The 17,811-nt window shown below is 40.5% G+C and overlaps 1 protein-coding gene across 2 annotated transcripts in view; it reads right to left on the reverse strand.

Moving 5' to 3' along the window:
- Window positions 1–370: 370 nt before the first annotated feature.
- The window catches only part of JADE2 (jade family PHD finger 2), a 149,896-nt gene continuing 132,455 nt past the window's right edge, over window positions 371–17,811 (reverse strand). For both annotated transcript variants that reach the window (XM_081185556.1, XM_081185555.1), the window contains exons 10-12: window positions 16,156–16,273; window positions 7,623–7,751; window positions 371–6,160 (exon numbers count right to left, since the gene is read on the reverse strand). In XM_081185556.1, coding sequence (XP_081041682.1) covers window positions 5,265–6,160; window positions 7,623–7,751; window positions 16,156–16,273 — 1,143 coding nt within the window. In that variant the 3' untranslated portion in view covers window positions 371–5,264. The remainder of the gene's footprint in view (window positions 6,161–7,622; window positions 7,752–16,155; window positions 16,274–17,811) is intronic.

A 17,811-nucleotide genomic window follows, 5' to 3' on the forward strand; every position in this document is an offset into this window, starting at 1 on the left:
GATTGCACTGGCTGCATGCTTTGAAGGACCCTGCTCTAATATTAATAATAATAATAATAATAATAATAATAATAATAATAATAATAAATAAATAAATAAATAAATAATAGAAGGGATACATCCCTTTTCTACAGTGTTTACTATTCTGCAGCTTTCTTGCACTTTCAAAGTCCTGTGGCAAGAACACTGTACCACTACTGAGGAATTAAAAAGGAACTATGCCCTCAATCTTGATAGAAACTGATTAATATTGTATAGATACTAACTAGTCTAGGGCTCACTGCTACTGAGATTTTATGGAAAGGTGAAAAAGATGACTCCTTTGGATATGGAGGTGAGTCCTGTTGAATACTCAATAGCCAAACAAAAGTACACAGAAAACACGGCTTTATTGACTGCATTTGCCAACACATTGAAGAATGCAAAGGTATTTCTTTTCTTTTTTTATAAGCAAATGGTTCATGGTCCCAATGTGTATTAAAGCATACACTGAATTGAAACATGATGAAAATTATGGCGGACAGACCTATTCCAAAGCAACACAAACAGCATGCATAATACAGCTTTCACACAGAACAACTTTTGATACATTATATTGCTTTAAGGATTAACTAACATGGAAAATGTACAAAAGGAGAAATAGGTTTTTGCATTAATGAAAAATACATTTTTTTCTCTACAAAGGAATTTCTAATACAAGAAAATAAATATCGCAACATAAGCCAAAAATAATTTAAAATTGCTCTTTTCAATATATTTTCAATATTTCTCTTTTATATTAACAAATGGCACATCACTTTCTTTGAAACAAAGAAAACAGAAGGGCTTTACCTTCTGTGACATTCATATCGTTTCCTGTAACTGATATGGAGTGGGCCTGTTTTGCGTCTGTGTGGAATGGAGCAAAGTATCCTACAGTTTCCTTAAAGAACAACCAAATTAACACACCTACCTGGTAACAGGAAACAGGAGTCTTTTTATGAGAGCTTGCAAAAACCTCACTTTGAGGAGCTCTTGGGGGGGGGGGGAAACCAGGTGGGATCGAAATCTTCTCCTTTCTTCCTGCAGAAATGGCTAATTCTCCATTGTGTTTTGAGGAAAAGCTCTGTCAAATAATAGTTTAATTTTATTTTTTTAATAATAAATGTTAAAATCTTCAAAGAGATGCAAAATATGCTACAAAATTGCCTTTAGGAAATTCAGTTGACTGAACACTGATATTTTAAAAGCAAGATTTGATTCTTGTTGATGAACGAAAGAGGAGAATCGTTATGACCATGTTAATGGCAAAGCATGACGCTGCTTTTCCAAAGGAAATGAGATTCATCCTTTACATTGCAAATACAAATGCTTGCCATTCACACATCATCTTAAAGACCGTTGCTTAATAAAATAGACCATATATGCTCTCTGTTCATCTCAAAATACATTTACAGTTCATAAAAATATTTTCCATGGACAATTTCTTCTTCCTTTATGCAAATCTTTGTTGTTGCTGTTGTTGAGAAAAAGGCAAGTGCAAAACAGTGAAGGAAGATTGGAGTTCTAAAAATATTTTTGAGCAATATGCAGATATGTCAACCGCACAGAAACGTCAACAAGACTTTAGATGGTCACTACTGGAGACCATATGAAATAATCAGAACTGGAAATGATTTAAAGTAAGTCAGAGCTGCACTGCCAGAAAACCCCTTTTCATTAGCAATGCTTTTGGCTACAAACGTTTTAGCGTAGCCAGCCAGATATATACCAAAACTCTGATGCCAGAGGTGAACCTGGACTAACCATATGGAGTACTTCTGTGTACTTAGCACTGCATTATGCTTGTAAAGTGGCAGCTTACATGGGCTCCTCTACAACTCCAGAGACTATGCCTTGTTCCAAGGCACTCACTGGCCGCCGCCGCCACATCTGCAGTTACATTAGGAGCATTATTGCCAGGCCAAGCACATTACAGAATCCAGATCAAGGGATTCCACAGCAGTTATACAAAAATACTAACATTTTGCCAAAGCAACAAGGTAAAAGTAGTTATGTATCCTACTGCATGCTTGTCTACACTGAATACAGTGAATATATTTTCTAACACACAGGTGGCTCCAATGGTGTTCTTCTGTTCACATGTGTGACACAATTGTTTAAAATACTTCTCCTCTCTCCCCCCCCCCCATCTTCATCATGGGAGGTGGGGGGCTGCATGTGGAATCTGCGCCCCATACTTCTGTTTGCAGAAGCCCCTTCCAAGCCAGAAGGGCATTGTCATCAACTAGTTAGGAACAATGTTATATTCCTGGCTTCCAGTAAAGTATTCTGCATCTTTTTCTTTCATCTTTCTCCACACAAAAAGGCCAGAATCCACATACACCCGGCGTTATTCCCTGTTAGTTGCAAACGTGGATATATTACATGGAAAAGCTGTGATCCAAGACTCCACAGGGCTTTGGTTTCCCATGTGAACAACAGCAGCCCTGGCTCTCTTCCATTTTGTGGGGCTTCTCCTAGTGTGTAACTCCATGGTGTAATTTCAGAGACTTTGTGTACAGGGTCTCATTAATGGGCTGAAGGTGCTAGAATGGGAGAAAGCATTTCTTCTTTTTCCCCATATATTTTAAATTTTTGTTTTTGGTTCACTATTACTTCTTATTCACAGTAACAATGGGAGTGTCTCGGAGTGCTACATATAATCCAAATCAAGACGATAGGTGTTGCTTTAGTTTGGTTGTTCTTTAAAGTTTGTTCCTTTTGCTGTCCTGTACTGGTGAGCAGGCAGGTTATGCAGTAGCTGATGAACAAAGCTGTGTACAGTGAGAATTCTGGATTTCTGTTTCTCTCTTTCTCTTTTTTTTTTAAGCTATAGTTGAACTGAAGCACACGGAAGCAAGAGCCATTAAAAGGCAGCATATTGATTATTTGTATGACATAACTAGGATATTGTAGCTAAAGCCTAGCAAGCTTGATAAGATAAAACTAAGTCCTATTTACTGTATTTAACATTATCTGAACATACCAAGCCTTAATTAAGGAGCAGAATTTACTTGCCAACTCATATGGGTTAGGCAAACACCAAATTGTTCCATTTCAGTCAGTGCTTTTGAAAAATCATTTTGCGAACATAACTTCTCAAAGCAGCAAAAACACTGATGTGTGTTTGGCTCCTGATTTTGGTTTCTTTTCAGAATAAAGGTTCTCCAAGTTGTGGCTCAACTGGAGTGATATTAAGGACTTTGGAAGGCTTGTAAAATGACTGACTCTCAAAAAACCAAGGACAGCCAATGTCTGGCATCAGAAAACATAAAACCAACATTGCTCAGAATGCAATGAGCAAAGAGCATCAGAAATCAAAATGGTGGGGTGTGATCCAAATGATAAAAGCATCATCTTCAGCAAGCTTGCAACCTAATGCCTCAGCTGTGTCATGAACACTGATTTAGTCCTTTTGCAGCTAAACAGCTTTCATTCATTCATCACCCCCCCTCCCCAAAATGACAAATTTCCGGTTTCTGGCTGTGCTATTCTCAAAATATTCTTTGGCATCCATAAAATAATTTAACTGATTCATCTGAACAACTGCAACGTCTTCATCTCCCCCAGTTTGAAAGTGATGGATTAACAAGCGGAAGTGTCCCAGTATATATATATCTATATCTATACGCACACACTCACATACACACATTTAAAGTAACATACCAACAACAAAAAGTTTTAGTGAAGTTCACTTTTCTTTTTGTTTTTGTTCCCTGAGCTCACACTGGGGTCACTCCAAGAAAGTATGTAGCAAACCTTAACCATGACCTTTGAAGCCAAAACTGAAGTAATGGTGTAATTAAGTGCAAACATGGAAAACCTGTGTGACTCATAGGTAATATGAGTTTCTGAATGACACTTAAGGCGTACTAGACACAATTTATGCACAACAGTATTGAAATATTTAGAACGGTGACATCTGTCTATCACTTTCAACGGCCTCCTAGTAGGATTTCAGTTATGAAACGCAAGGGCGGAAAGGGTAGGAAAACCATCAAATCCATTACAGTGTTTAAAGACAGAAAAGAAATGGCAAAGGAAAAAAGGTTCAATTGCCTCTCGATGTCTACACTAAAATGATTGTACAGAGGAGGTTTACATGTTTTGCTACCTGAACAGGAGCCATAATTTGGGTATTTATGCTGAAAATGTAGACTGGCCTCTTTTATGGGAACTGAAGCCATTTGATTAAAAAAACAAAACAAAACCCCAACACATTTGAGTAATATTTTTCTCAGGTTCGTGGAGTTGCATCTTCCGTCCTATTATCTCCATTGTGTTTTGGTAAGAGGCTACTTTAATCAACCTGAGCAAATTACGGGAATTGCTTCAGACAACCAAGGGTTTAGGTTTTACCAATAAATAATATCGGATGTCACTCAGGATGCATACTGATTCAAAGCAGAGCAGCTTTAACAAAGATATGTCATTCTTTATCTTGGATGAGGGTTTATGGTGCTGCCCAGCTGATAAGTTGTGAGTGATAGGGCTAAATCTTGGTTCCTGAACCCTTGGATGGACTTGGATCAAACTGGAGGTAAAAAAGAAAAATCAAGGATTTAAAAGACCATAAATACAATGTTGTCTTTCCTCCAACCATTAAGTGCTTTCTTCAAATAAGCTTGTTGTGCTTCTTTAAAAAATAATCGCTTATTTTACTTCATAGTTGCGGCGCACACACACACTGACAAATCCTGCAGATGTATGCATACACACACACATGCACACACCCACAATTTACTTTTCCATAAGTTCTGTGTATATAGTTGGCTACTACAATAGTACCCCCATTCTGCAGCCTGCTAAACAGAGGCAATACCAGGCAGACCATGAAATCTATTTGCTTGGTTTAAATAATGCCCATAAAACTGTCATCCCTGCATGAACAACAGATACTGGCAATCTAAGGCCTCCTTGTTAAAATTCTAGGATGTCCTGCTCACTACCAGCAAGCACTAGCCCCTAATAATGCACATGCTTGCATTTTGTTTCACTATGATACACATGTTTTGACTAGGAGAGGCTAGCTACTGTTACAGTATATAAGTCTAAGTCAGTGAAGCTTTGAGTCAAACAGAGAAGAGGAAAAACAACAGTTCTTTTTTCTTAAACTATATATACAAATTAAAAACGAAACGAAAAACAAAACCCTCTGTTATGATACCAGGTGGAAATTAGACATGGCAGTTGTAACTGGATTTAGGGCTCACAGAGCTGTCACAATTGGTCTATCTGGCGTATTAGGATGCCAAAATGCTCATTCTGAAATTATCCTCATTTCCTGAATCTAATTGGCTATGGTGCCCTCTGCCACTACCAGATTCTGTGTCAGAGTCACTCATTTCTGCATCTGAGAAGTAGCCATCAGTCTCATTGTCAAAAGGGTGTAAGATAACTTTCGACCTCTCACTTCCTGAAGGTCCATTAACCAGCTCAGCAGGCTTCTCGCTCTGGGATCTCCGAGTCCCTCTGCCTTCTTTTGGTAATCTGAACCTCACTACTGTTTTCGGACTACCTACTGAATCAGGCACTTTAACCAAGGGTTTGGGATCAGAAGATGGAGTATATTTCAGTGGTTCCTCCTCCTCATTGCTCAGGTTACCTATCAGGCTCTGGGAGGCATGTGAATCATTTGCTTTTGGAAGAGTTGTGGGGTGTGAAGAGCCCTTCTTAGCCGACTTTTTCACTTCGCACATCGCCTTGCGCTCTGGCTGAAGTTTGTCCCCACCTTTCTCTGCTTTGCTGTTTCTTAAATCATGGGGTGAGGACTTGGTGGTGCTATCTGGCAAAGAGCTCACGTTAGTCCAGTGATGTGAGTCCTCTTGGTGTCTCTTAAAGATGGTACTCAAGCCGTTTCTTGCCACTTTCTTCTTCGTGTGCGTTCGCACTTTGCTCCTAGCTTTCTTTGAGGTGTCACTGTGCTTTAACGGGGACTTCAGGGAATGATCCATCATGAAACTCAGCAAGGTCTCTTCATCTTGTAGAAGTTCCTCAGAAAGGCCTGGGGTGGTGTCTTCATGGTGGTCATTGTTCAAGGACCACTCGCTCATTGCCATGTTCTCAGTGGTGATCTGTACAGATTGAGCCAGCCAGCTGTTGAAGAAGGTCCCATCAATGGGAAAGGAAGTGGACAAACCTAAACCAAAAAGGAGTAGAAAAAGAACAGGACGCCTTAGGATTCAGTAAACATCTAACCGCTGTCACAAAGGTAATTTCTGTTCCAATTAGAACAGTTTTCTTTGTTTATAATTGTAACATTTTAATCTAATTTTTATAATTGTATTTTACATTGTTGTAACTCAGCATGGGGTTTTACGGTAAAGGGTGGCTATGGAAACAAACAAACAAACAAACAAACAAATTTGGGTCAGTAATTAGGCAGACAGAAGTTTCAGAAAGACCAAGGCAAAACGTGCCATTACGTATGATTGTAATAACACAACACCTAAGTAGATTGTTCAGTCCGGGGAAGCCTGGATGTGAATCACACGGCCACCTATTTGCATCAAATATTTTATCATGGCTGGATACAAAGCCCTGATATAGTAACATGAAACTCTATAGTTATGCGTGAACAAGAGGAGAATCATTAGCTTTACAACCTAGGGTCTCCAACACGGCACCTGCATACATAATGGCACCCTTCCAATTTCTTAGTATTTTCAATTTGACATGTTCACTTTCCCCCCCTTTTAACTATGGGTGGCACTGGGCGGGACAGAAGGCATCCTTGCTTTCTCCAGATTTCCTCTGGGCCCCACATGGTGGTGCTTTGTTAGTTTGTTGGGGGACTTTTTCCTTGTTTGCCCCCCCCCTCTTTTTTGGCTGTTTCTGTTTTATTTGTTTTGGAGTGTGGGCGGCTGTTTTGTTTGTCGTTTGAGGGGGAGTACCTGAGAACTGCTTGCTTTTCTTCTGTGAAATGGGTATATTGTGGTGCCCACAACTGTTTCTTAGATTTCCAAAAGTGCCTAGCCCAAAAAGGTCAGGGACCCCTCCTCTAGACAGATGGAAACTCCTAGACTTGGATGCACTCCCACGGAGTGGATTCTTTATGATCTAAATAGCCAACTCTTTTCACGAAACACATGGGGTTCACAAATACATTAGTACATCCTCATAAAGAATCAGTTTGATATAGTGAACTAGTAAACCGAGATCAGAATTCAATAAAAGTTATCTCAGGATCAGCAGGTGGTAGCACCTAAGGGCCTCAGTCACTGGCTGACAGCCCTGCTAAAGAAGTCATATTGAAGATTACTTCACTAACAGTAGAACCTTCTTTCTTTAATGTATGAATTGTTCTACGATACCAATAACAATCAGAGTTCCAGGTTGTGTGGACTCAAGACTCCATCTGCCAGTCCCTGCCATTGGGCATGCTGAACATGTGATATTCTGAGACCTTGCTGGCCAGTGCCCATATGCCTGCGGCATAGCTATTCAGTGCAGTCCTATTCACATGATCACTTAACATGTGAATAAAAGCTTCTGAATGGGGCAATCGTTAAACTTCCCACCCATAAGCTCCATGGGCAACATTTTTAAAGCATTTAACCTCTCCACAGGTGCTAAAGCAGCTTTTTTGAAGCCAAACTTACCCAGCTGCCCCAGCACCAACTCATTCCCCGATTTCCTTTTTTCTTTCTTCTCTGGGCTGCTTTTCCTATCATCTCTTCCTTTTCTTTTTGGGTCACTTCTTCTTCCCTTTGTTTTCTTTCCAGTTTGCTCTGTTTGGGTTTAAAAAACAGAAATCATTAATACTAAACACAACCAGCAGACACTTAGGAAATACAGAGGAAACGAAGAAGAAACAAAATGTATCAAAGTATTACAATGGCTCCTAGTAGAGCGTGAAGTTATATGGAAAAATCATTTACCACCGTTTTAGGAAAGTGGACATTGCAAACTTGCCTTGTGGCCCATGAGCAAAGCATCACAGGCTGCAATTCTATGTCACATAGTCTAAGACTTTTTTTGTTTTGAGACACACGAATGGGGTCACTGGCACACGGGTTTATTTGAATACATAAGATTTAACTCAATGTGAACCACTGAAATAAATAAGACTCCTTGGATTAAAACCAGTATCTTTTAAAGTCAAGTACCTCTCTTCGTGAATCAGACTATTAGGTTGTGATTCACAATCCACTTTTATGGTACCAGTTTTGCCCATCTCTAGAAAGTTTGGGTCAGCAGAGCATTCCAGCTTTTGGAGGACATAATCAACTGGTTCTTTATCTTTTAGGACACTTTGCTTATCTTTAATTCCACTCAAAACAGCCCAACGGCTGTATGCAAATGCAACAAGTTCCATTTGTGTAATGGGCCTCCCCCTGTGTACCACCTAAACTTGTTCTGGGTTCCCTCCCCACAACTCTCCAGAGCAGATTTAGGGGCTGCCAGGATAGTGGTGGGAAAATGCCCCATTGTGTGAGTTGACCTCATTCCACAAATACAACAAACTAAATTGAATCCTGCTTCAACATTCAATTTATACAAAACAATCTGAATGATCCCCAGGATTTATTTCCCTTGGCTGATTCATACTAAAATAACAAGGGACTTTTGTTAAAATATTCCTTTTTTCCAGCAAAGGAACTTCTCCAAGCTTTTTACTTATTCCTTGGGATGCTGAGCATTCTCAGTGAGGTCTTGCCTAGAGCTACTTCTGCTGGAGGCTGCAGAAGAGAGGGGAGCTCTTGTGTGCTCAGGTCCTGATTACGGCTTTCCATAGGAATCTGCTTGGCCACTGTGAGAACAGATCGCTGGACTTGATGGGACCACTGGTCTGATCCAGCAGCCTCTTCTTATGTTTACACCTAGGACCGCATTAGGATGCCACATGAAAAATGAATTTGCACACTTGATTCTGCTTGTGGTGGACAGCTTGTTGTAATAGTGTTATGGGAATACTAATACCCTGCGTTTTAGTAGGTTTCTACCCGTTTTGATGTTATGTGAGGCTCATGGTTAGATTACTTGCTTAATGCAAGAGAGTTGCCTCTACATGCTGCCTGGTGGTTAAGAGAGAAACACAGCAGCTACCATGGTACACATCAATAGGTCGTACTATTATGAACCTATTTCCAAGCATGCAGAACGGTCTGGTGTTAAGAGGAAGACTACAAATGGTGGTGGTGTTCAAGAACTGCTGGCTTAAACTAATTAGGCTGTCCTTTGGTAGTCACTTAATAAACCCACTGATGTGGAGAATTTATGTTTCCAGGCATGCCAATCAAATACTTCCCTCCCCCCACCCAGCCCTCACAAGTACTGAACTGACTTCCAGGAAGAAAGAAAAGGAACATTGATGTTTGCTCAATTCCTGCCAGCTAACTGGAGAAGGGCAGACCCATTTTTCACTTGACTTAACAAATAAAAGTATCTGGCTTTTGTTTAGATGCTGCAATGCTTCCAAACAGCAATATGAATGTTAGCCTTTCCGAAAAGGAAGTCTGTCAAAAGGAACAACAGCTGCATTTCAAAGTCTGACAGCTAGGGGGGGTTGCTTTTCAGTTCACGGGAGATAAATAGAAAACTCCCACTTTTAAACGGGCAGCCCCTTCCCACTTCAAGAGGCAATGCCTAAATGATTATTCATCAGTGGCAAAATAAAAAAGCAAGCTTAACTTTACGAGGGCTGTCTCCAAAAGTGAAGTGTGCCAAATGTGTTTCACCAAGAGGTTGCTCATTAACCTCTGTGGCATACATTAATTAATAACTTGCACTGGGCTAATGATGGATGAGGAAGAATTTTCTCCCTCCAGAAAGAAAAGACAACAGAGGACAAAGACATCTTGGGTCAATCTCAACAATGCATTTTGTTCGGAAAGCATGTCGTTCCGTGCAAGGATAGTAACACTAATAACGAATTATCCACAACACTGATCCTTGTGCCCAATTAAATGCAACAGGGGTTGAGGATATTCAGCCAATTTCCGAGGGCTACCAGCTCCATGCAGGCTTTTGATTCCAAACAATGCCAATTTGGCAGGGCTATAACTCACAGAGTAACTACTTGCTGAGGAAGTGATTTCATCTTTTGTCTAATTGACCCATAATAATAAAAAAGCAAACCTCCTCCATCCCTTGCACCCAGGAATTGGTACAGACATAAATATATTATGTGAAGTACAGTGAGCAACATATGGCCTATAGCACTTCATCTTCCAGCCCACTGCCTCCTACCAGGGCGCCCACTTCATAGAAGCTGCTGGCAGTCTATTGCTCATCTCAACCATTTCCTGCTCTGGAAACCAGAAGTGGGTTAAAGAGAAACCTGCAAGTGCCAGTTCCTGGACCAAAACTCTGAAGAAGTCAAAACTTTGTGCCCATACTCCTTAGAGTGGCGATTTGGTATTTTTGTGTATCTGGGGGCGAAACTAAATGAGACAAGGAAGTTGCACAATTGGCTCTTCCATCTCTTTAACTTTTGGAAAAGAGCATCTGGGGAGGGAGGTGTGATACAGACTGAGACTGTTGGGCTGGGGAACAGAGTTAAGTCTCCCATTGCCCCATGATACATTTTTCCAATTTCTTCCTGCAAATTAGTATTTGCCCAACTAGGAGGGGGGCGGGAAATACACTTACAGGCTGCATAAACACAAGTCCTCCTTTACTGTACAAATAAGCAGCTTCAAGAGAAATGACCGGGGGGGGGCTATCTCCCCCCTACTCTCAGCAGCATGCTCCTGGTCCAGATGGTTATCTCTCTCTCCGCCCTCCCTCACCCCAGATATGGTTTCTACTTGCTAAAAGAGAGAGAGAGGCCAGGTAACATATTATTCCTTCCATGAAACTTGCCTGGCTGTTCTTAGGGGTGCTGAGAGGAAAGACATTAGTCAGAAACATTGAAGGAGAAAAGTTGCATCTACAGTGGTACCTCGGGTTACATACGTTTCAGGTTACAGACTCCGCTAACCCAGAAATAGTGTTTCAGGTTAAGAACTTTGCTTCAGGATGAGAACAGAAATTGTGCTCTGGCGGCGTGGCGGCAGCAGGAGGCCCCATTAGCTAAAGTGGTGCTTCAGGTTAAGAACAGTTTCAGGTTAAAAACGGACCTCCGGAACGAATTAAGTACTTAACCCAAGGTACCACTGTATTTAACTACTCCTTCAGCAGCTACAGATAATGCGTTTTTTTCTGCTTGCAAAGTGGAGGAGGAGCTGGCAGGGTGGCCTGGCTAGTGGCAACCGCAAACCCGATTATCATGGGCCATAACCTGTGCCATTAATAGCCCTTATATAGTTGCCTATTGGAGTATCACAACCTACACTGTGATATATAGGACAAGCTACAAGAATTTCCATAACTTCATCTTTCACAAGCCAAGCTTCCAAAGTGACCACAAGTGACAGCACGAAAGGCCACTTTAAGCACATTTCCAAGAAAACAGATTTGTTTTGGAAGTAAAGGCTTCTGGGCTACAGATCAAAAGAGTGAAATGCAACTCTTATGCATTTCTTGGGGTTACTTAATAGCCTCTGTGACCACTGGGATTACAGAATGATGTGCCAAAATTAAACTCCCAGGGCAAGAGTGATTACTTATCCAAAACACATTGTAAGTAGAAAGTATGTGTGAAAATGATTATCGCAGGTCTAGCTAGTGACTGCCAAAGCAGAGTGGCATGTATGTGAATGATCTGCATATCAGTCTCAGAAAAACAAAAACAAAAACCTATTCCTATTTCACTTAAATAGAGGTTTGATTTGTATAAATGGGGAGATAAGCATGAGGCCCATGTATTCTTGTTATAACTATTTTTAAAACCGGTAAAATAATTAGGTGCTCTACCCAGCTGGAGGCGGGGGAGAGGCTCTGCCTAAAGGCTTACAATCATAGAGAGCAGTAAACAAAGATGCTGCCTTATGATTGTGTTCATGGCCGAGATTGCTTTTTCTAGTGAAGCTGCAATTTCTCCTTAAATCACAGAACTGATATTTGTGGCTTGATCCCATTTCCGCATTTGTCACTGGCAAAGCTCCACTTCACTTAACAGGAAGCCGGAAAGAGCTTCTTCAGTCTCAAGTCTCTCTCAATCTCACTAGCTCTTTTGTGGAAGTCTGCATCACCTGAGGCTAGCAGTCAAATCTCAACTACAACTGAAACAGAAAAGACAACTCAGCTCCAATCAGTTCAGCTCCTGTTTAAAAAAATAAAATAAAATCTAAGCTGGCAAATGTGAACCATTTGGAGTAGGCGACTGAAACAAAACACCTGCACCAAAACATCCTGGCTAATTACAAAACCGGCATGGAAGCTGCCATGTGAATCAAATGGTAGCTGCAATATTCTCCTTGACAGCTTATTTTGGCAGGAACAACCGCTAGATTAGCAGGTGGGGACAGTCTTTCCCAAGCATACATGCAATATTAACACACTTCTAATCCAAATGTGGCTCATGGATAATATAGTTCAACTGAATTCTCAAGGTTACCATTATCACCCAATATAAACAACAGTTCCCTTATCTGAAGTCTGATTACATGCAGGCCTATATATACTCTGTGTAAGGAACGCAAGCAAAAAGCTCCGATCCAAATTCTGCAGCAAAGACAGGGGTGAGTAGGGAAGGAGTCACAGACAAGATAAGGACTCTCTGTTGTCCAACAACAGCTGGAGGTCCACAAGGCTCCTTTCAGCTATCATTAACCATTGATAGACCAATTTTTAAATCACTTTGTCAATCCTTTTTGAAACTCAGGTAAATGGCTTATTTTGTGAGAGTGAAACTTGAGAAATACGTATGCTGATGGAGTGACCTGCTCAGTGCTATGTTGGATTCCTCCAATTGTTTATTAGTTTAAATACTGCTTATATGCCAAAATGGCTTTTAAGTGGTTCACAACTATAAATGCACTGCATAAGTTCTATGCATCCACATGGTATTTTTATCTCACTGTTTCTGGTGGAAACTCCTCAACCTTAGTCCTCTCCCAAAGGTGGAAAGAGGCTGAAAGAAAGAAAAAACACACCCATGCTTGTGCAGAAGTACCCATGACTCTCTCTGGATACCAGTCATTTGTATTTTTCATGTAATATAGGAACTGAAATTCCAAGATAATATTTGAATATTCTTGTAGATAGGTTATATTGATTAGTTGTGTCATGATGATTGCTATCTTCACAAGAATTTATTAGTGTATTCAAACAGAACTACTAAAATAAATAAATTATTGTTGCAAATTTGCACGTTTTCAAGAATGCTGGCTGCTTTTGCTACTACAGTTACTGAAAATTCAAGGTCTGCAAAAAAATAAAAAGAAAAAAGGGCAAAGCACTATTTTGAACATATACACTCCATAGAATGTTCACAAAGAAGGACTCTAAATTATTCAGCCTGAAATGAATTTTGTTCCCTTAGTCACTGTGTAACTTGCTGCTGGGGATAAGCATCAATTCTTGATGCACTGAAGGTTTTCATGACATCCCTACCACCTTCACCTTCTGTTCTCCCCACCCCTCTTAATAGTTCTGCTAATGGCAATATTGTTTGGACACAGAATTTCCAAAGTGGTTCTAATTCCACTGCTATCTCTATTTTCCTGTTTATTTCCATTAATTGAGTGAAATGCTGTTGTTAAGTAATGTTCCCCAATTATTGCAACCCCCTCAATCTGGCGATAATTAAGCATAAATATAACTCCCCTTTTCTGCTATGCAGGCTCCCGTTTGACACCTGACTCCCAACCTAATCTGCAAATCTGCACAAACACGTTGAAGTGAAATATTAGCCAATGAGGAAGTAACCCTAGCAAATTAAGTCTATGAAATGTGTGACCCCCACAGACTGTTGCAGCAATAGCATGAGTCATGCCATTAAAAAAAGGGAAAACACATCGTTCAGAATCAGGCACAGAATTAGGTGACCTTAAACCCACTGGAAATTCTGGAACTTCCCTAACACTTTGTTATATCGTTGTTGTTTCCTTTCAGTAAGAAAACTTAAGATAATGAAGAAAATATGGCTGAGTTTAGACTTCTTTCCTTTGTTAATGCTCTCTTTTTATAGAGAAAAGAGCGCTACACAGCAGCTGACAAAATACTGTGATCCAAACCCCCTTTGTGCTGTCCTGGATTTCCCTGTGCCAGCCCTGCTGGCCTCCGGCAGCGGGAAGTTTCCCCTTCTGCCTGTGTTCCAGGGCTGAGCCAGCCCAGACCTACTGGATGCTGATCTGGGCATGATCACAGCATCAGTCATTTGGATGTCCCCACCCACCTAGAGGGCTGCACATCCTACTGTGGCCCCACTGCTCTGTCAAGTCCTGCCAGGCAGCAGCCAGGGTAAGAACTGCAGTTTAACATATTACTTTTGGCATAAACATTTCTGGACCAGAGCCCACTAGATGCATAAACAATGATCCCCAGTTGGCAGCGAGCGATGCATGAATACTGCAAAAACTGTAAACACCATGCCTCAAAACACAAGTATACAGCAGGAAATCTGTGACATTTCTATGATGATCCCAAATGTATACAAGGTAAAAACAGAGTGATCCATTCACACCAGGAGTCTATTCTAACAGATGTTGTTTAACTACAACTCCCATCATCCCTGACCACTGGTCAAGTTAGCAGGGACTGATGGGACTTGTAAAATAGGATTTGGAGGGCCCTACACTGGTGTCCCTGATGTGGTGAGTTTTCTGAAGCTTTTGTCTGCCTCTGCTTGGGTTGCCATAAATGTAGTTATGGGATCTTATCTTCTGCGCACAAAGAAAGTTTGCATCATGGTCAAACAAACATGGAACCACACATTTCTCAGGTAACACATTCCTCAGACCCTCAAAATTGAACTTGAGAAGAAAGCTTTCAGCAAAAGAGAATGTGGTCCAGACAGTCCTAAAGAAACCCTAACCATGTGATGGCTTCTGAGGAGGCTCCAAAGCCACAAACACAACAACTGACTGGAAACTCTGCCAGACAGCCAGATGCTCCTTCTGGAGAAAATGTTACATAGCTTTGAGTTTTGGGTTCTGTGCTCTTGTTGCAAGAGGGGATTTTTTTTTAATTTTCAATTTATAAGATATGGACTCAACAACTATGTGCTTTTTGGCTGGGTGTGCGCCTTTTCAAAGGAGCTTATTTTTAAAATCTTCCGATGGTTGCATGCATCTTAAGGCTCTCCTTATTAATGGATAGCCACAACTTAATTTGCAGATAAAGCTAAGAGCAAAGAGGAGCAAAAAGATCAGCTGCCAGCAGTTCAACCTTTGATCCTTAATAGAGTCAGAGGCAGTTGCCAGGAAGCCAGTGTAAGTGCTGGCAAACCATGCTAGTGAACCAGATGCTGTCACTAAAAACACTAAAGTCTAGAGCCTTGGGGGCCAAGAGGAGCAATAATAATCCAAAGAAGGTGGGAAGCAAACAGCATGCTTCTGCAATAGGATTTCATAACAGGTCAGGTTGATTAAACAGAAATTAACTAATGCAGTTAGGATTTCTAGCTAATTTCTACCTTAGATGTGACATATGGCTTGTTTGCACAGGGTCAGCCGGAGCTGCGATATCAGGTTCTTCTGCAAATCAGGAAATTAAAGGATTTGCCCTGATGTCTTGCTAACTATGTGAAGATGATTTCCTATATGTTCAGAAGGAACCTTGTTGCTTATCCCCATTAATAGCTGGGTGATGACACACTGGCTTACCTTTTAAACAGCTACAGCTTCTACTGTGTAAGTAAGCTAGACCCTGGGTAGCTAATGGCAAACCAATTAACTGTAGTACCATTTCAGATTTTCATGGCTTGGCATTACAAATGAATAATAATTAATTCTCTGGAATGGTTAGGTGGTAGTTTCCTATTATAACAAAAAATATGTTTTTATAAGTCATGTTATGACTTAACATAGTGACATTAAGTGTTTTTTTTAAAAAAAATCTCTGACCGTTCCTTATTTAAACTGGCTTGAGGGAGTGTAAGAGGGAGTGAGTATGACATCCAACAAAGTTGAGCCCCTGCAGCTTATATTTAGAAATTAAGCTCTTGAATTAATGCATCTTTACAGGAACACATACATACCCATTACCAAAAATAAATAAATATAGCACTTTAAAATGTCAGCAAACACATCAGCAGTAATCATTATGTTGACACTAGGTTTTTTGGGCCCCAGAAGGAACATATACCTGGGTAAAGGTCCTTCTCAATAAGTTTCATCTGAAGGTGGAAGATCTGTTCCTGGAGTTTGCAAATGGAGTGCTTCATTTTCTCTCGCCTTGTCACCATGTAACAGAGATTCCTAACCTGCAAAACAGAATAAGCCCGGTTTCTACTTTAGTAGTGAATTCTGACAAAAATCCACTGGCATCTCAGCTACTTAAAATGCCACCCCATTTCTCTGCTTATCCTTGCCCTCTTGTTTATCATGATCAAATCTTTCCATGGCACACTTTGTTTCTCCATCTTTCATGCCTGCATTCTTGTACACTCTGGAGGCAGTTTGAATAATGCAAATACTGCGGGCAAAAAACTACCAATAAAAGAAACATCACCCTCTTGGATCAGTTATCAGCCAGATACCTATGAATAACTGACAATAACCTAAAGCAGGAATGGGTAACCTGTGGTTCTCCAGATGTTGGTGAAATACCCACCATCTCCAACCATTGGCCAAATTGGCTGGGGATGAGGAAGTTGGGGTCCAGCCATATCTGGAGAGTGGCAGGTTTTCTATACCTGGGCTCAAGGCAAAGGCTGTTATAAGCTGCCATTGACCATCAGCAGAGGCCGTCTGGCATCTAATTCATGTAATAGGATTGGGGGGTAGCTTATCTACCTTTTCATGCAGCAATTGTTTGCAAACAGAAGATGCCACAAATATTTTGTCCAGTCTTAATCCGGGAATGGAGTTGATCTGTGGAGGGCAGGAGAGAGGACTACACATGGCATGAAGTGTGGGTTCTTCTGGTTATGAGAGCAAGAACTATGGTGAAAGAATGAGGGAAGGTGAAATGTGCAAATTGCACTTGTCAGAAGGCACCCTGTTGGAAAACTTGCAGCAGTACCTCTCTCAAATAAGTCCCTGTACTTTCTTATACCTTAGTGCAGGCAGAACTCATGCCTTTAATGTAAAAAGTATTTTGCAATCCACTTCTCATTTTTTTCTCATAGTAACATTTGGCAGTACATCATTGTCCCCATTTTAGATACAAGGGGCAACAGTCACTGGGGAGTTATGCAAACCCCACTGAAATTAATGGGGACTGTGTAAGAGAACTTCATGAAGGAAACAGAGAAGAAATAGTGGTGTAAAGACTATCCAAGGCATCAAGGAATGAACAGAACTAATCATTTCAAAAATAGTTCTTTAAACATTTTCAAGAAAATAAAACCAAAATCAAAGCATATTAGCTAAGATAATTAAAATAAGAAGGCTTGAATTAAATCCTACAGTTTCCAAACTACTAAAAAACAACAACAACAAAACCTTAACCTGCACATTCCAGTTTACACATGGCTGGTTCTTGGGGTGGGGGAGTCTCTCTAGATCTTGCCTTTAAATTGGGTTAAACAATTCACTTTCTCAAGACCCTTTTCTCTGAATCAGGAGAACTTCCATGAAGAAAAACAAAAACAAAGGAAATATTATTTCTTCTGGGTCCTTGTTAATTTTAGGTTGCCTTTAAGGAATATTTAACTGCTTCTTTGCATGTTTTTGAAACTTTAAGGAAGCTTACAAACTCTTATAAACATAATATATAGACCATGGCTGGTGCTGGGGAGAAGCAAAGTAACTTCTTTTAAAGAGGAAGTAAAATGTGGTAAGCTACCTATGTCTCTGT

The sequence above is a fragment of the Podarcis bocagei genome, assembly GCF_964188305.1.
Source record: "Podarcis bocagei genome assembly, chromosome: 2".
NCBI classification, from domain to species: domain Eukaryota; kingdom Metazoa; phylum Chordata; class Lepidosauria; order Squamata; family Lacertidae; genus Podarcis; species Podarcis bocagei.